At 41.7% G+C, this 19,848-nt stretch overlaps 1 protein-coding gene across 18 annotated transcripts in view; it reads left to right on the forward strand.

Annotated features, from left to right (window-relative positions):
* Positions 1-19,848, forward strand: part of SIPA1L1 (signal induced proliferation associated 1 like 1) — a 502,483-nt gene that overhangs the window by 342,012 nt on the left and 140,623 nt on the right. For 17 of the 18 annotated variants that reach the window (XM_060418233.1, XM_060418234.1, XM_060418236.1 and 14 more), the window contains one exon: positions 17,419-19,219. In XM_060418233.1, coding sequence (XP_060274216.1) covers positions 17,722-19,219 — 1,498 coding nt within the window. In that variant the 5' untranslated portion in view covers positions 17,419-17,721. Of the gene's footprint in view, positions 1-16,167; positions 16,795-17,418; positions 19,220-19,848 lie in introns of those variants that run through there. The other variant, XM_004010762.6, reaches the window with a different exon arrangement.

The following is a 19,848-nucleotide window of genomic DNA, read 5'->3' on the forward strand; positions in this document are numbered from 1 at the left end:
TAAATACATTAAAAAAAAAACAGAGACCTTCATGTTAAAAAATTTAAATGCATGTATAAGAAAGTATGGCTTCCTGGGTGGGTAAGCAGTAAAGAATCCACCTGCCGATGTAAGGGAGATACAGGAGATGCGGGTTCCATCCCTGGGTCAGGAAGATCCACTGGAGTAAGAAATGGCAACCCACTCTAGCATTCTTGCCTTGAGAATCCCATGGATAGAGGACCCTGGTGGGCTATAGTCCATAGATTCGCAGAGTCAGACATGACTGAGCAGTTAAACGTGTGTGCACACAGACACACACACACAAGAAAGTATACCTTAAATAAAGGTAAAAGACAAGCTTTAGAATGAGAATGCTTTCAGACACGTATGTCTCATGAAGGATTAATATCCACAGTATGTAATGTGTGCATGCATGTATGTGTGTGCTTAGTTATGTCTGACTCTTTGCAACCCCATGGACTATATAGCCCACCAGGCTCCTCCGTCCATGGGATTTCCCAGGCAAGAATACTGGAGTGGATTGCCATTTCCTACTCAGTTCAGTTCAGTCGCTCAGTCGTGTCCAACTCTTTGCGACCCCATGAATCACAGCACACCAGGCCTCCCTGTCCATCACCAACTCGTGGAGTTCACTCAAACTCACGTCCATCGAGTTGGTGATGCCATCCAGACATCTCATTCTCTGTCGTCCCCTTCTCCTCCTGCCCCCAGTCCCTCCCAGCATCAGAGTCTTTTCCAATGAGTCAAAACTTTGCATGAGGTAGCCAACGTACTGGAGTTTCAGCTTCAGCATCATTCCTTCCAAAGGACACCCAGGACTGATCTCCTTTAGAATGGACTGGTTGGATCTCCTTGCAGTCCAAGGGACTCTCAAGAGTCTTCTCCAACACCACAGTTCAAAAGCATCAATTCTTCAGCGCTCAGCTTTCTTCATAGTCCAACTCTCACATCCATACATGACCACTGGAAAAACCATAGCCTTGACTAGACAGACCTTTGTTGGCAAAGTAATATCTCTGCTTTTGAATACGCTATCTAGGTTGGTCATAATTTTCTTCCAAGGAGTAAGCATCTTTTAATTTCATGGCTGCAGTCACCATCTGTAGTGATTTTGGAGCCCCAAAAAATAAAGTCTGACACTGTTTCCACTGTTTCCCCATCTATTTCCCATGAAGTGATGGATGTAATGAAATCCTACAAATCAGCAACAAGACAGAGATCTAGCAGAAAAATGGGCAAAACATAAGTAGGTAAGACCAATATGAATTTGTTTATTTAGGTTGTATTTATTTATTTATGGCTGTGCTGGGTCTTTGTTCCGTTGCAGGCTTTTCTTTCATTGTGCAGAGGAGGGGCATTGTCCAGTCACAGCGTGCAGGCTTCTCATTGTGGTAGCTTGTCGCGTGGCAGAGGCTCTAGGGCCCACGGGCCTCAGCGGTTGAGGCACATGGACTCAGCAGTTGCGGCTCCTGGGCTCCAGAAGACAGGCTCAACAGTTGGGCATGTGGGATTTTCCCAGGCGAGGGATCAAACCCATGTCTCTGGCACCGATAGATGTAGTCTCCACCACTGAGCCACCAGGAAGCCCTCCAGCATGAATTTAAATTCTTATAATAGTGATCAGGGAAATGCCAGTGGAAGAGGAGCAACACGATAACACTGGATGTGATCCTACTGATAATTTAAAGGTGAAAATGTGGCAGCAAATGTTGTTTTATGTGTGACTGTTGGATTATAAAATTGTTACAGCCACTTTGGAGAGTAGTTTGATAGTATCCAATAATGTTGAAAAACCACTACAACTTAAGGTTTCAGCAGTTCCCATTCTAGAGTTCTCTAGAGAGCCTTTAACCCATGTTCACAAAGAAGATGTGAAAGGAATGGCCTTTGTAACAGCAAAAATCTGAAAGTAACCTAGATTTCAGTCAACAAACCCAAGTATGTACACAGAATGTAAAGCATACGAAAGTTGTTATAAAGGATCTATATCTTTTCGTAGCACCATGATGAATAAATCTGGAAGACTGTTTTGTTTGAAAATATCAAAGTTGTGAAAGGATGTGTTCCCAATGATATCATCTGCTTAGATTTCATAAATATATGAATACTTGAGGGAAGGGTGCCTTACCTCTTTCAGAGAGAAGTTTCCTTGGAGAGACTGAGAGGAGAATGGGATTGAAAGTTGATATTTTAGCTACATTTATAGACCACCTTATTTCTTTGTAAGATGAAGCAAATTTGGCAGAATCTTAACATTTGTTAAATCCGGATGAGCAGTACTCATTCCCCTTTGGGAGGGGAAGAATCTAACTGCAGCATGTATTTAACTGAGGGCTGCAATGCTATTAGTCTGAACTGGAAACTGTCAATTATGAAATATTTCCCAAACCCTCTGCCAGTGTTACTGAAAGAATAGAAAAAGATACAAACAGGCAAGGTCAAATATGAGCTGCAGAAATAGGAGCCGATTAGCATTATCAACATTGTTTTGGTCAGCAGAGAGAGAGAGATGTATTGAAACTGAGTAACGTGGAGAGAGCTGCATGTGAAGACCTTTCCAGAGGAATTCTACAAAAATTGAACCCGTTACAATCCCAGGGTTAGAGCCTCCAAGTAGCTGGTAAGATTGCACTTGGAGGTAGAGCTGGTTGTAGGTATGTAGTCAGGTCCCTTCCATAAACTGTTGTAATTGTAAAGGCTTTGGAAACAGGAGAAATTATTTGAAACTTTTTGGCTGAGCTTGGTTCCCAGAGTGCTGGAAGCCAGGCGGAAAATGGAACCATTCTTCTGTAGAGAGAGTGAAGCGCATTCTAAAAATGACTTGTAAGTAGTAGCATCTTTGGGTCCCCCCAGTATAGGGGGAAAACCGTCTGTCTGATTTCAGTAGAAAAGGAATTTTTGGAAATAGTATTTAGTAACTTGCTGAATCACTTGGAAGGCTATATAACTAGGTTTGGGAAATGGGTAAGCACAAGGGAAGCCAAGTGGCCAAGACGACGCTCAGATCACTCTAGAAGGCGGAGGGGTGCTGCCCCCGAGAATGGCGTGTCCAGCTTTGCTTCATCACCACCAGCGCTTTCATGAGGGTGCCAGTGCATTGTGGCTGCCACTGACGCCACCAGCTTTCATGTAAATAGATTCACAGCCTCCTCGCTCTCTGCAGACACTGCCTTTCAATTCAGAGTCCAGGGTGTGCATATCTCATTGGCCGAGAGGCAAGTTATGTTTGTACCCTGTCTGTAAGAATGACTTGATTAGTTGCAGTATAGCACTTCTGAGCTTCTGTTGTGGAAGGCAGACTTGGCATAAGGCAAGGAATTTCCCTGGATATAGGAGAAGATTACTCAGATGCTGCTGCTGCTGCTAAGTCACTTCAGTCGTGTCTGACTCTGTGCGACCCCATAGACATCAGCCCACCAGTCTCCCCCGTCCCTGGGATTCTCCAGGCAAGAACACTGGAGTGGGTTGCCATTGCCTTCTCCATGCATGGAAGTGAAAAGTGAAAGTGAAGTCGCTCAGTCGTGTCCCACTGTTAGCGACCCTGTGGACTGCAACCTACCAGGCTCCTCTGCCCATGGGATTTTCCAGGCAAGAACACTGGAGTGGGGTGCCATCACCTTCTCCGACTCAGATGCTAGGCAGGCATAATTATAGTTCCCCTTATGTCCAGTTTCCCCAGGTGAACCTGGGTCCCCATCCAGTCTGCTCCAGGAAGGTCTGCTTAGTAGTCACCAGGCCCTGCCCTCACACAGACCGTAAATGTGAAAGGATAGCCAGTGATAACAGATAGGAGACAGAGCCTTCCACGTGAGGACTAAGCTCACAACAAACAGAGGAAAAGGCAATTGGGGAAATACAGACAATGAATATGAAAAGAACACTTTAAAATTAGTCTAATGTTAGCAGGGGTAAGACAACGTATCATAGTCATTAAACAACAGGTTTTTTTTTTTTTTTTTAACAGAAGAAATAGAGGACACAAAATTTTTTCAAATTTGAGTCCAAAAATCAATATGAAAAGTTAAATAGTCTTGTTGGAAAATGAAGTTAAAAACTTACCAAAGTACCTAAATGAAAAGAAATGGGGCAGAGTGTGAGAGAAAAGATAAACTGTTGAGAAAGTACAGTATCCTTTAAGGAGAATATTTACAAAATGAAAGCAAAAAAGAAAGAAATTATTACAAATCAAACAATAAGATTTCACTTAACTGAAAGAGATGTGTTTTAATACTGAAAAGGCCTATTGGATATCCAGTACAAGGACTATAAAAGGACTTGCTTTCCAAAGGCCACTCCAGTATTGAAAAGATGATCCTAAAAAAATCACTGGAAAAGAGATTATATAAAAGATCAGGAATCAGAATATCATTGGACTTTTCAATTCCAACAGTTGAAGCTGGAAGTTAATGAAATAATACCTTAAAAATTCTAATGGTAAACATTTTACTGTCTAGAATTTTGTTGTTGCTTAGTTGATAAGTTGTGTCTGACTCTTTGCAGCCCCATCGACTGCACCATGCCAGGCTTCCCTGTCCTTCACCATCTCCTGGAGTTTGCTCAGACTCATGTCTGTTGAGTTGGTGAGGCCATCCAACCATCTCATCCTCTGTCACCCACTTCTCCTCCTGCCCTCAATCTTTCCAAGCATCAGGGTCTTTTCCAGTGAGTCAGTGCTTCGCATCAGGTGGCTGGAATATTGGAGCTTCAGCATCAGTCCTTCCAAGGAATGTTCAGGGTTGATTTCCTCTAGGATTGACCGATTTGAACTCCTTGCAGTCCAAGGGACTCTCAAGAGTCTTCTCCAACACCAGAGTTCAAAAGCATCAGTTCTTCAGTGCTCAGCTTTCTTTATGGTGCAACTCTCAGATCTGTACATGACTACCAAACCACCAGTCATATTAAGGCTGGACATGCCAGGACACAAAACTCCTAACACTTAAGTACTTCTTAGGCAGTTGCTGAATGAGGATAGGGTCCATCAAAATGAGCGAGTAGAGAAGGTAATGAGATCTGGGAAGCATGGAATTCATCCCAAGAGAGGAGAGAAGGAACTGTCAGGATAATGATGGTGATGGTATGTTTCTGGAGATGCCTGAGCAGTAGCCCTAGAGATCAGCAGGGCTGGAATGGAGTGTGAGGATGGAGAACTCTAGGAGGATCTAGATACAAACATACAAGGTCTCCAGCTCTAGAAGGGTCTCCAGGAAAGAGACGCGGAATCGATAGGGCACTTGTGGCTTTTGACCATGTGAGAAACAGTTATGAGAAGAAGGGGGTTTTTCTTAGTTTTTGTTTTTTGGCGGATGGTGTGGTTTTGTTTTGTTTTGTTTTGTTTCTTGTTGAGTTTTGAAAGAACTAAGGGTAGGTATATAGAAACTAAGCAAATGGAAAAAAAGAAAAAAAAGCCATTATTAACTCCAGGAAAAACAAAGCAAGCAATTGAGCAAATATAGCTATAGGAAAGTAAATACTGGTGTATAAGCGTGATATAACTGTGATACACACATAAACACATATTCATCTCTACATGCATGTTTACATAATATAGAGCAAGGGAAGGGGGAGCACACTTTCTGGAAGCATGCTTATTTCTCATCTTCCAAAACAGAGCTCCAACAGAGAATATCCAATGTCGATTAATCAAGAAATAGCGCCTGAGTCTGTGGTTTAGGAACATGAAGACACTGGAGGAAGTGGTGCTATAAATTGAAAGTGATTGCTCTTAGGGGTAAAGACGATGGAGGACTACGGTTTGGTTTTTGTTTTTACCTTAAATGCCTGAAGTTCTGTTTGCCTATAACTAGTATGTGTATTACTTTGTTTAAAATGTAAGTGAAAAAATACTAAGTAAATAGTATAGTAGTAACGTAGTACCACAGGTTTTCCTTCTTACAGAGGGTAAAGTCACTTCGTGGTTTTTGCTGTACCATTTGTTTTCCTGTATCTTTAAGCCTCTATTGAAGGCTTAGATACATAAAGTTAAATAAGGTGCAGTCCCTGGCTTGAGATACTTGTGGCTTAGGGGGTGTTGTATCAGGAAACTTCAAAAAAAAGGCAGGATGTTCTCTGGGGACCAAAGATATGGGGGGAGTGTTGGGGAGTTTAAGAGGAAGAGTGGGTGCTCGTAGCTCCCAGGAATGGGAAATACCTGGGGCTTGTGGAAGGAACAAAGGTTAGAGAGGCTGGTATGAGTGTGAGGAGGAGTCCTGAGTACAGCAGAGGAATATCTCTTAAGATGCTGAGCAGCAAATCCATTTGCAGATGTTAAAAGAGACGTTACAGAGCCCTGCAATATGACTGTTCCCTGGTTTACCCACTGTTTTTTCTTTTCCTGAAAGGGTTCTACCAGTTTCCATTGTTTCTAGCAACACAAGGACATCTCTTAACTGTAGCTCCAATAACAGTGGGAGGATGCACATTCCTAGAATTTTTCCTAATAGGTATAAAATGATGCAGTGTTGTTTTGATTTCTATGTCTTTTGTAGCTTATTATAACCTATGATGATTATAACACTAGTTAGGCTCTTTTCATGTAATTGTGCTCTGTTAAGAGATTTTTTTGTTTTACTCCAACATATTCTTTCTTTTAAGCCTGCTTTTATGATAGTTTTGTCTAAAAAATCCTTCGAAATCAGTTATTTTGTCAAAAAAACTTCAAACTGACAGTCCTTTGATTTTTTTTTTTTTTTAATTGCTAACAGAGCTGGTATTAGAAAGGTGAGTGCAGAGTGAAATCATACTTTCATTAAAGTAGAGGATCCCTCTCTTGATTTTTAGTCGTCCATAAATTACCTGCAGTCCTCTCAAGGGATACTGTTTAAAAAAAAAAAAAGGGTAACATGTCAGAGGATGGGACAGAGTGTGAACAACTTCCTGGAAGAGATGATACCCAAATGCAACCTTGATGGAGGAGAAAGAGTTAAAACAGCACACAGAGGGACGGGTAAGCCCAAGAAAAGAGAGAAGAATTGTGTCCAGTTGTGTTTCAGCAGAAGTTGCGACTTGGTTTCTCCTGAAGGCATTCAAGGTGTGTTCAAATACTTGGAACTGATTCTCTTACCCTTTTACTGGAGCTGCAGGTTCACAGAGTGCAGAGAGGCTGCACTGTTAACCACGAAGTTCCAACATGCCTTTGGAAATTTAGAGGGAAGTTATTGTGAGGTTTTGAGCAAGAGAGTGTGTTGGGCTTGCCTGCATGCACTTTAGAAACAATCCTGTATAGGCAAAGTGATCACATTTTAAAGTGTTATAACGCAGACATACAGGACTACATTTTCAGATTAAATTTATCGTGTCCAGCTAGGGGATTATATTTCACTTTGCCACAAAAATGAAAAAGGGTGGCCAAGAAACAAAAAAAGACTTCTGCCACAAAGTTTTATCTTTGAACATTTGCATTTTACTGAGCTTTTTTTTTTTAAGTTTGTCAATGAACATTTAAGTGATAAAGTTAATAGGTTTGTGAGTAAACTCTCATTTAGAAATCAGGGGTGTTTAAGTTTGGAGGCAGAAGTAAAAATAATTTTATTTGAATGTTTTATATATAAAGTGTGTATAGATCTGTGTATGTACATAATTACTAAAACATTACTAAAATTTTTTACATAATTAGTGAAAAAAATTTACATAGTTAAAATGAAACTTGGAGGATTGTGGTGTGCATTGAATTAAAGTTATTTCATTCGCTCTTGCCTTAATTTTTGTTGACTAGTTGCCAGAAACATTTGCAGAGGGCTCCTATTTTCAGAACCAGGATAAGTACATAACAGATTGAAAATATGTCAGCTGTGAAGGGATTCATCCAGTACTTTATGTCAGGTTGGCAGGGGGAGGTCCTCTGCCTCTCCTGAGCGGAAGTAGATTCTTTTGCTCTTGTTTTCTGAACAAGTACTGGAGTAAGTCTCCTCGGCAGTGAGCTGCTCCCTGGGCTGCTTCCCTCTCCCCTTCTTCTTCAATGCTTGTCTTAGTGTGTGTGCTCCCAGCACGGAGTCTGGAAGAATTCATAAACTTTTAGGAGTGGCTGCCTTTGGGGTTGGGATTGGGATGTCTTGAAGGCAGACATATTTTTTTCACTTTTTCAGCACCATTTCAGTTCTTTATTTTTTTTTTTTTAAACAAGAAGCATATTCATTTATTTAAAAAAAAAAACTTTGAAAAGAGGGGGCAGCAAAGAGGAGACTTCTGTATGGGAGAAGAATTATTTGAGGGTGAAACAGAAACATTAGTTTGACCATCATTAATTTGGTGACGGCTTTTAACCTCTGGTTTCTCTTGTCTTTCCCATGCATGCTGTGGTGAACACCCTCCTTCTGTTTTCCTGTGGATTAACTTACTTGCTACGATTATTAATAGCAAATTCTGTCGTGCATCAGTATTCCATGTGATTGTGCCTTATCTCATTCTAACCGATTCACTTCTTTTAAGAGATTTGCTCATTTTTATGGTTATTTTTCATGCACTTTGATGAGGAATGGACTGAAAGGAGGAAGGTCAAACTGCTGTTATTTTTCATTGACTACTGTTGTGAAGGTTAATCTTAAGAGAGAGTGATGAAGCTGAAATCTTTATTAAATTTCAGTGGTGTGAGGTGTTTTTTTTTTTTTTTTGTCTTCCTCAACACAGTATTTATGAGCTAACCATAATTACATTTTAGATTACAATATAAATTCTGTTAATGTACCAAGTAATTTCTAGTTCATCTTAGCTGGGAGCATGTGGCTTTTGTTGCAAAAAATTCCATTTCAAGGATACTGAGCTTAGGTGCTTTGGAGATAAGGATTGGATGGCTCTCTGTCCTCCAGAACCTAATATCCACTTGGGGAGAAAAAGCCCAACCATGTGTAGAGTTAATTGCAGAAAGTAGTATTAACAGCAGGAGAGGCATTTTAATAAGAGGGTGGATGCTTTGGTGCCAGGAGCAGGGCTTGGGGGTCAGACCCAGCAGTGACCCAGTCTCTTCTGAGCAGCCCTGGATGGTGGTGGGTGATAGCTGCCTGCAGAGGGATGTGGGGAGTAAGCCAGGTAGTTAGCGCACAGTAGCTAGTACAGATGGATGCTCAGATGTAGTTACAGCTGGTGGCAGGAGATTATTGAAAAAGCAAGTTCTGGAAGGACAGCCCGGTATAGCAACCAGGGCAGGAGTCAGGGCACGGAGACCTGACTGCACACGTGGGCTCTGCCGTGGTGGACTTAACAGTTTCTGGCCCTGAGATGCCTTGTGTGGAAAATGAAAGGATCAGACAAGCTATTCATTCTCATAACTCACAATTCTAGGTGCTGAATGTAAGGTCAAGAGGGACACCCTCGATTCAGCTTTAGCCATTGTGGAGCTTTATAAAAAGGTGCTGGTTTGTGGAGGGCAGACCTGTTCCTGCTCTTAGAAAGAAACCGGAGCAGGTGCCGCTTAATTCTGAGCTCCAGGCCCAATTCAGATGGCAACGGGGTTGCAGTTGAGGGACCTCTGAAGGCGCGTGGAAGGCAAGTGACCTGACTCCTGCAGCATTCTTTCCCCACTGGGTGTTGAGATTCATGTCTGGATTGGGCTTCAGAAGTAATACTCAGGCTATAAATGGAGGCTTTTTTTCTTTTATAATGTGTTTCCAAAGTAGTTTTTCTGCCGTAATTCCTCTAACTGCCAGCTCAGATTTATTAGAGAGCGAGCCCTCCACGTTTTCATGTCAGCGTGCTTTCCCTCTCTGAAAGGGAGATGTTCGCCTCCTGGGGGGCTTATGAGGACTCAGGGGAGGCTCACGGGTCACGGAGTGGACAGGATGGCAGAGTCCTGTGCTCTCTGAGCACCGTGGGGAGAGAGTTTATCCTTAGAAGTAAGCATAGAGTGAAGCAGACGAATAACCCACCAGCAACTGTATTTAAGGAAACACTAAGGCAAGGTGGACTGATTTTGTGTTTTAATTTTTTCCTTTTAAGCTCTCTGCCCTTGGGTGTGATATTTTAAAATCTGCTAAGTGAAACATGGTTACTGGTGAAACTGTGATTAACAGTGATTAGGGTATTAGGGTTGTGCTTAGAAGGAACTTTCTGTTTACCCATTGTTCTTAGTGGTAAAGAATCTGCCTGCCAGTGCAGGAGACCCAGGAGACGTGGGTTCGATCCCTGTGTTGGGAGAATTCCCCTGGAGTAGGAAATGGCAATCCATTGCAGTATGCTTGCTTGGAAAATTCCACGGACAGAGGAGACTGCAGGGCTACGGTCCGTGGGTCACAAAGCATCGGACACGACTGAGCACACACACAGACACCCGTTGTTCTTACTGATGGGACTTTATCTGCTTTTTCTGTGTCTCAAATGCACTTTCTTAAATTCTTTTTGGATTTTACATACTCAAGTGAGAAAACCTTGATGTCTTTGACAAAGCCAGTTGTGACATTCTGTCTTACTGCACCCACTGGTCCTCTTCCAGTTACATTATAGGGACTTGAGGGTGGAAATGTTCCCTCTTTGCTTTCTCTTTTGATAGTGACTGGCTTATGTAGAACACCAATAGCTGGTGTTCCCATAGCCCATATTGGCAGCCTGAAAAGCTGTCCTTACTGATGCAAATTCTCAGCTGCGGTTCGTCATATGTGGATCAGAGGCAATTTTCACGGCTTATCTAGTTTAAGTCTAACTTAATGCAGTTTAGACTGTCTCTTTCCCTCCTGCCTTCAGAGAAAGTCAATAGATTCTTCCTTTCTGGGTTAAATATACAGTTTCCTCGAGCCATCGATACCTCAGGACAATATGATAATACTCTCCAGAGTGTTGGTCTGCAGTCCAAATGGTGAGCTTCTTCCAGTTTAGCCCGAATGTCTGTAGGAGGAGGGTTGGAACATCAAAAGCTGAGAAGCATGGAGTAGGGAAAGGCTACCCACTCCGTTAATCTGACCTGGAGAATTTCATGGACTGTCTAGTCCATGGGGTTGCAAAGAGTCAGACATGACTGGGAACAACTTTCACTTCACTCGTGTACGTGGGAAAGTAGATGTATTCCAGGAAAGGGCAACAAGTGATGACAATTCAGTCTGTGCTTTGTTTAGGCAGCCTCACCTGATTACCCAGGACACTGCAACCTTGCAAAAGGGTGAAATGGAGACTCTTGGGTAGGAGGGGGCTTTTGTGTCAATACTAAATATAAAGAAAGCGTTAAATACACACAAAAAAATGAGGAATGCAAGCAATTGTATTAATCATCTGTATGGAGTAATTATTTAAATCTTGTAAATACTGCTAAATCTTATAATCTTCAGTACTTTCTATTTTATGTAGCCCTCCTTTGATTCCATTTTAATCAGAGGATTTAGCACAAGATCATCTTATTGGAAGGACTTGACATCTGTTGCATTTTGACTTGTTTGGTGATTTGAATGGTTTGAGGTTTTACATGGTGCTGTATTTAATAATTAGTATTCAAGTGTGTGTTCATCATAACAACATTCTCAGATAGTTTATTCTTTTTAGTAACAGAATGAGTTGGTTTTTTTCTTCTAAACTTTTTCTTCTGTTACAAAAGTTATGCATGCTCATTTTAGAAAATAGATAATATAGTTAAATACTTTAAAAAGGAATTATTTATAATCTGTCTACAGACAAGTATTATAACTCCCTTGGTGAATTTCCTTTGGCTTGTTTATATACCTATACGTAACTAAAAAGTAACTAAATTTATAGTGTATAAACCATTTTGTTTGTATCCTGAGTTCTGAAACTGGGCTTGTTTGTCCTCAGTTACATTCAATAGAATGCACAATATAAAAATATTCTTAAAAAAATAAGTCCATGGTCAAATCAGTTAAGAAATATCTTAGTTTAATAGTTGTGTTGGGTTTTTTTTTTCAACTGTATATTTCTGTATTATCAAATCCTAATGCAGGTGATGGTGTGTCCCTTCCTTATTTAATTATGGAACGCTTTTTTATGAATTAATAACTTGAAGGATTTGAAACACAATTTAGGGAAAGTTGACAAGCCTTTCTTCCCGAATAGTAGACATTTATTGGTTGTCTCTCTGCTCCTTGTCCATTTCTTATATCCCCCTTCCCCAGATCCTATTTGGTAATTAGATGATCAGTACTAGATCACAATTTGCGGGACTGATGAGTAACTTTCTAATGGATTTTAAATGAATATTAATGGACAAATTATTTTTTTAAAAACACTCAACTCCTTCATGGATCCAGTCTGCTCTCTTAATACCCTGGGTGCCAGGCACAGAATCTGCATGCCCCTGATGAGCTCTGATTTCTTTTTCTTGAAAGTATTCATTTCAGTTCAGTCACTCAGTCGTGTCTGACTCTTTGCGACCTCATGAACCGCAGCGCGCCAGGCCTCCCTGTCCATCACCAACTCCCGGGGAGTTTACCCAAACTCATGTCCATTGAGTTGGTGATGCCATCCAGCCATCTCATCCTCTGTCGTCCCCTTCTCCTCCCGCCCTCAAGTATTCATTTGCTGTACCTCAAATGCTATTTTTCCTCTAATAATTCTGGTATGGTTACCTTTCTATTTACTACATTTTACCTCTTTACTTTAAGCTCCTCCCGATAAGCTCCTCCTCTTGGCATTATATTAATTGCTTATTGCCTGAGTTTTCTCATATTCAAATATAAGATAAATGTTCACATTTATTTTTGTTCTCCTTTATTTTGCCAGCTGTTGAATCATTTTCTTACCCATCAGTAATTCTTACCATGTGTCTGGCTCCAAACCTTTTAAATTTTATTAAAAAAAATATTTTTTTTCAAATCCTTTATATTTTATCATCCCTCTTCTGCCGTCAAGCTTGCTGCCGAATTTTCATGTTGTTTCCTTCACCTGCAGCTACACAAAGTATGTTCCAGCCTTACTAGACCTTCGAAATGTAACCTTCTTCGTCAAACTTTTTGCTTGGAGGGTAGTTGGGAGGCAAATGTTATTCTTTCTTTTGCTCCTTACTCTGTTAAAACAAGCACATTTTAAATTGTTTTCTTATCTCTAAACTCAAATGTAAATTCATCTGTTTAGGTATGTTTTGTATCTATAACTTCTTTATTCACTTTGGTAATTTGAGGGCAAATTATTTGAATCTACTTTGTCTCCATCAGTGTTGTCTTTTTTAGATAGTGAACATTTGGAGAGCAGGAACTAGACTTATCAACTCATCTCTTCCCAATCCTTCCTGATTTTTGTTGAGGAGATAGAACGGAAATGAAAGACGGGGGAAATTCCAATCTAAAAAGTTAAATGCTGATTCATAAAGCTTAAATTATCCAGGACGTTGCATGGGGATGTTTGTACATGTTTCAAGGCTGATTTGAAAGAGTGAGACGTCCCTTCTATCTGAGATGTTACTTTTATGTAATGTGGCTGTAATTCAGGAAAGCGAAGAAGGGAAGTAAGGGAAATCATTGGCTTTATTTGGTTATCGTAGCTAATCTAATGTCCAAACACTGTGATGTAATATTTCTGTTTTAAAATAAAGTTTCCTGTTATATTCTAAAGAATATTTATGGATATTTTAAGTCTGTGTATATAGCTTAATAAACTATTTACAGTGACACTTTATAAATATTCACATTGTTTATCTGTGTAATCTCAGGATATTTGTATAGTTATTCCTCATCAAAATTTCTTCTATTGCCTGGAATCATTGAGAGTTGGCCCTGTATCTGAGGCTGTGTCAGTTAAGGGACCTACCAACATCCCATTTTGAAATACAGAGGTAATTGATGGAGAATGCTACATCTTTTCATGGGCTTTCCAGGTTGCTCAGTGGTTAAAAAAATCTACCTGCCAATTCAAGAGATGCAAGTTCCATCCCTGGGTCAGGAAGATCCCCTGGAGGAGGAAATGACAACGCAGTCCAGTATTCTTCCCTGGGAAACCCCATGGACAGGGAAGCTTGGCAGGCCGCGGTCTGTAGGGTCCCAAAGCGTTGGACACAACGAAGCATGCACACTGCATCTGTTTAGTGAATGTGCCATATCGTACTGTGGATTATTTCAGAGCAGGAGCTGTAAGTGGTTGTTAGTTTTTTGTTTTCTTTCCTTCCCACATCTTCTTGTGTAACCTTTAAACTATTTTTATGCCCTTGGCACCAAGAAAGTTTCCCATGTTGTTCTTTTCCTTTGGTTCCTCCAATTATTTATTGTTCTCACTTCCTTATCACTCATTTATTTCTTGGAAAAATCTTATTTTTCTGCTTAATAATTCATGTTGAAATGGATAAATAAGGAAGATATCAAATGAGCACTTGCATATATTTTACCTGTAATTTAAGGGAAAGGGTCATGAGAAGAGATTTGGAGATAACTGCATAGAGGTAATATATTTAAAGCTGTGGGTATCTATGACATCTCCAGACAGTACTGGCTACCATGCAGCTATCTCTCCCAAGCAGTTTCCTAATTCTGCTTCATTCAGTTGCACAGGCAACTGATCCAGCCAAGTCAACACCCTGGTTTCCAGAGTAATATTTTTACTCCAGTATCCCCAGACCTGCGATCTCATCCTAATGCACTCGGTGCTCAAATGCATCCTAATACTAACACCCTTTACAGCACCTTCAAAAACTCTAAACACTAGTAAGAGAAGTAAGCCAAGGGTACCACCCTGGGATCACTTGCTTTTAAATGGAGCCACCAGTGATCCTGAGGAGGGAGCCAAAAGAAAGAGGCAAAAGAAAGCGGAAATTAAGAGGAATGTGTTCATCATGAAGGCCTAGAGAAGACAGCATTTCAGGAGAGAGAGAGGTCAAGAATGTAAAGGTCGTTGAGCGGGTGGGCACTCTCTCCCCTATGTGCCCATGTATATTTTGAAATTAAAAGACAACACAGAGTTATCATAATCAAGATGAAGCAGGAGTCTTGGCAGTTTTTTTTTAGTTACAAAGAAATGTATCTCTGTAAGACTTTAAAGTAATTTTATCTATTTTTGGTTGTGCCGAGTCTTCCTTGATACGAGCACTTTTCTCTAGTTGCAGCAAGGGGGGCCCACTCTGGTTTCCGGAGGGCTTCTCATTGCATTGGCTTCTCCTGTTGTGGAGCCTGGGCTTTAAAGCGAACGGGCTTCAGGAGTTGTAGCACGGAGGCTCAGTATTCGGCTTCCACGCTCCAGGTCGATGGCTCAATCGTCGTGGCACACAGGCTGAGCTGTTCCACGGCATGTAGGATCGTCTCAGACCAGGGATCGAACCTGTGTCTCCTGCATTGGCAGGCGGATTCTTTACCGCTGAGCCATCAGGGAAGCCCACTTGTGTAAGATTTTTAAAAACCTGTTAAAAAGACCCAGGAAGCATATGCGATGCTTCTGAACAGGAGTCCTGTAGTAGTGACCACCAAGAGCAGGCATTTCCAAGTCAGTGTTACTTACTGTATTTTAGTGCTGACCTACAACTTCACAGATACTAAAACAAGACAGTTCTGCAGTCAGCTCTGTTCTAAGGGAAGTGAAATGTGGCACGAATGAGTCTTTACTCTGGGGGATTGGTGCACTGGCCTTTTAGAGAATGTCAGTTCTGGGAACGATAGGTGATTTATTTGGATTTCTGTGTAAGTTTGTGAGAGACATTGAAAACATCTGATTTTCATAAGAATCTATTGAGAATTATTTTGTATGTCAGTATATTCTTTCTTTGAAAGCTGTCTCACTGAAATAAACAGCTTCTTTTTTCCCTAGTTACAAAATAGCTCATAAATTGTGGTTTGGGGCTGTCAAAAGACTTTTTTTTTCTTTCTTTGAGATGGGCTAGTGTTTACTTTGCATTTTGGTTCAGTTGCCCAGTTTCCTTCCATTTTATAAGGAGCACTTCTTGAACCTTGGCTGTGTCCACATGGTCTCTTTCAGACGCAACAGTTAGCACATTATTCCACTTGAAGGTTTACAGTTCAAGAGGAGCCTGGACAGTTCCCAGATATACAGTCACATTATAGCAATCTGACGGTAGAAGTATCTAGAGAGGTCGAAAGTCAGGTTTCATTGGGTAGCGGTGTGAAACCCTTATCCCTTTCACAAAAGATGGTGAAGAGGAGCCAGAGGGAAAACAATTGGCGCTTTTGTGTGGGGCTGGTCTAGGCAGCCGTGCGAGCCCAGCTGGAGCTCGTTTGGCCCTATGTTCCGCAGGCGGCGTGCATTTTTGAAACACCCCTAAATGTTCCAGCCTTTAAATAGCAGCGAGTCTTCTAAAATGATGCTGCAGAGCGCAGGAGAAATTAAAGCGGCTGCCTGGGAGGCAGGAAGCCGACTAGCGAGATGCTTAATTATCGTGGAAGTAAGTGCTTGTTGCTGGGGAGCGGAGCACAGCGAGCCCGGGTCGGCCTGGGTGTCAGCCGTGATTTGTAGACAATGCGGCCCCGGCAGCGCAGTGCTGGATCAGCAGCATCTTTGCAAACATGCATTTGGCAGGGATTTAAAGGCCACCTCTTGTGTCATTTGTGGAGCCTTGGAAAAGGGTCCTCTGCCTTTATTTTCAGGATGTACGCAACCATGCAGGATTTTGTGCTCAGAATTTGTGCCTCTTGCCTCCTGATTGACGAGCTCCTGAGGAAGTTGGTTTTCTTTGCCCGTCACCTGGAAGGATGTTAGCAGTTCTCTGTCGTCAACTGGGGGCTATGGAAAGGTCTGCCCACAGCAGCTTTTGGTTTCTGCTGTCTTCATAAATTAGCACCGAAGGGTGGGGTGGATTGCAATGCGTAAGGAAATGCAGGCATTTTGCTAATTAGTGAAACGTTTGTAGCTTTAAGGGTAGATAGAAGGAAAGAGAGCTCGGGGAGAGGTGGTGGAAAATGCTGGATGCATTCTGAAATTCTGCTCTTTGGGGTAAGTAATCAACTAGAGGGAGTTACAGAAGCATGCTAATGGGTAGAATGGCCTGGGGAAAACCGTGTTTATTTTCTCTCTGTTGTATTTGCTCTTGCCAACTCTGTTAAGCCTTTGTAAAGAAACAGAAAACTAAGTTTGAATTTTGAAATACAGAAGAGGTTAAAAAGTAAGTGTTGTGATATATTCAGTAACATGATTTTTCAATTTTTAGTCTTGTTTAAAAGCTGTATGTTGCTCTAATTATCGAACTCTGTTGGTTATGCCATGAACTTCCGGCCAGCACAGCGGTTCCCAATAGTCTACATTGTTAGAGGTCACTGGAGTCTGTTCGTGGCCTGTACTTGGGCTAATGTCCTGGAACAAGATCCCTCACCACCTTCTAATGATATGAAACAGTTCAATTAAGCTGAAGTATTCATAGTCTTTTAAAATATATGTAATTTAAATGATGGATATTGTTAAATGCTTTCAAATCTGCTTTACTAAAAATATGGGTTGTAAACTGTGAGTCACAATCCGTTAGTGAATCTTGTATTTGGATGTGTCTGGTTTTGGCAATTGTATATTTATTTTTAGATGTATTTATTAAATGCTAATCCAAATTGTCCTTCTCTCTTTTAGAGAAAGCATGGGATTATGGCAGTCACAGAGTCCCAGTAATACAAGTTCCATTCAGTTCTTTCTGAAAGACAGCCATCTATCAAAGTAAAGCAAAGGAACTCTTGTGGATTATAATGCTCTAAAGATCTGGATTTTCAGAGATTTGAAAATAAGGAGTTATTTTAACCTTTTAAATGAAAAAGATTAAGATCTGGGGCAACTGCTGTATTTTCTGGAAGCCATTCTCCAAAAGGGAAGTGCACATTTAAAACTTAAGTATGATGGTCCTTTCTGTGGGGATTTAAGTCAGATTGCTTCTGCATCATGACCAGCCTGAAACGGTCACAGACAGAGAGGCCGGTTGCCACTGAAAGGGCGTCCGTTGTGGGTGCAGATGGCACCCCCAAAGTCCACACAGACGACTTCTACATGCGACGTTTCAGGTCCCAGAATGGCAGCTTAGGGTCATCTGTCATGGCCCCCGTAGGGCCCCCCCGAAGTGAAGGGTCTCACCATATAACTTCGACCCCCGGAGTCCCAAAGATGGGAGTTCGGGCAAGGATTGCGGATTGGCCCCCCAGAAAGGAAAACGTAAAAGAATCTAGCCGTTCGAGCCAGGAAATAGAAACCTCAAGTTGCCTTGAGAGCATGTCCTCCAAAAGCAGTCCTGTGAGTCAGGGAAGTTCTGTAAGCCTCAATTCCAGTGACTCAGCCATGTTAAAAAGCATACAGAACACGCTGAAGAACAAGACGCGGCCATCGGAGAACATGGACTCCAGATTTCTCATGCCCGAAGCCTACCCCAGCTCCCCCAGGAAGGCTCTGCGCCGGATACGGCAGCGCAGCAACAGCGACATCACCATAAGTGAACTTGACGTGGATAGCTTTGATGAATGTATCTCGCCCACCTACAAGGCGGGGCCATCGCTGCACAGGGAATACGGTAGCACATCCTCAATCGATAAGCAGGGAACGTCCGGAGAAAGCTTCTTTGACTTGTTAAAGGGCTACAAAGACGACAAGTCTGATCGAGGTCCCACTCCGACCAAGCTCAGTGACTTTCTCATCGCCGGTGGGGGCAAGGGTTCTGGTTTCTCCTTGGATGTTATAGACGGGCCCATCTCACAGAGGGAGAACCTCAGGCTCTTTAAGGAAAGGGAAAAACCACTCAAGCGGCGCTCCAAGTCGGAAACCGGAGACTCGTCCATTTTTCGTAAATTACGCAATGCCAAAGGTGAGGAACTTGGGAAGTCGTCGGATCTCGAAGATAACCGATCGGAAGACTCTGTCAGGCCCTGGACATGCCCGAAGTGCTTTGCCCACTACGATGTCCAGAGTATCTTATTTGACTTGAACGAGGCGATTATGAACAGGCACAATGTGATTAAGAGGAGAAACACCACCACAGGCGCTTCGGCAGCTGCGGCGGCATCCTTGGTCTCGGGGCCTTTGTCTCACTCCGCCAGCTTCAGCTCCCCAATGGGCAGCACAGAGGACCTGAATTCCAAGGGAAGCCTCAGCATGGACCAGGGAGATGATAAAAGCAATGAGCTGGTGATGAGCTGTCCGTATTTTCGGAATGAGATTGGTGGAGAAGGGGAAAGGAAGATCAGCCTGTCCAAATCAAATTCTGGTTCCTTTAGTGGATGTGAAAGTGCCTCCTTTGAGTCTACGCTCAGTTCCCATTGTACAAACGCAGGCGTGGCAGTACTTGAAGTGCCCAAGGAAAACTTGGTGTTACACCTGGATCGGGTGAAAAGATACATTGTAGAACACGTGGATCTCGGCGCCTACTATTACCGGAAGTTCTTCTATCAGAAGGGTGAGTAGAGATCTTTAATTTTCTTTTGCCATACTTTCTGAAAAGGAGTACTGTCTCAGGTTTTATAAGGCAGTGTGATGTAAGATTGGCATGAATGCCTTCTCTTGATGGTGAAAGAGTTAGCTGTTTGCTGCAGTGTATTTTCGTTTGCATCTTGGGAGTTACTTCCTCCTTTTAGATATATTAAATATCTTGTATACAGAATATTAATTTTTTTAAGTAAAAAGCCTCTGATTCAGTGGATGAAATTGTAACGTTTATGTAGAAGACTTGCTGTGTCACCTTTAGGGATAAATGTCACATAAAGTTAAAAGTATTTTAAATACAGCTTTTAAAGGGTTTCAAAAGCAGTCTTAATGCTGGTTTTTTATTTGTTTAGTACTTTTACAATTGGTACCGGGTCATTTTTTTTTCTCCCTCAATGTTCTCATCACTAAATGACAATTATAATACATTCCCATTTATTTCACAGGTATTTTAGTGAGAATTTTATTATTTGACAAAAATCTCAGAGTTGGGAATCAAACCTTGGTCTTCTATATTTGAGTATAAAAGGCCCTGGAGTGAGAGGTACCATTAACATGTTGATGACCTCTTTCTCTGCTTTGGGGGAAAACATATCTATATTG

The sequence above is a fragment of the Ovis aries genome, chromosome 7, assembly GCF_016772045.2.
Source record: "Ovis aries strain OAR_USU_Benz2616 breed Rambouillet chromosome 7, ARS-UI_Ramb_v3.0, whole genome shotgun sequence".
Taxonomy (NCBI): Eukaryota; Metazoa; Chordata; class Mammalia; order Artiodactyla; family Bovidae; genus Ovis; species Ovis aries.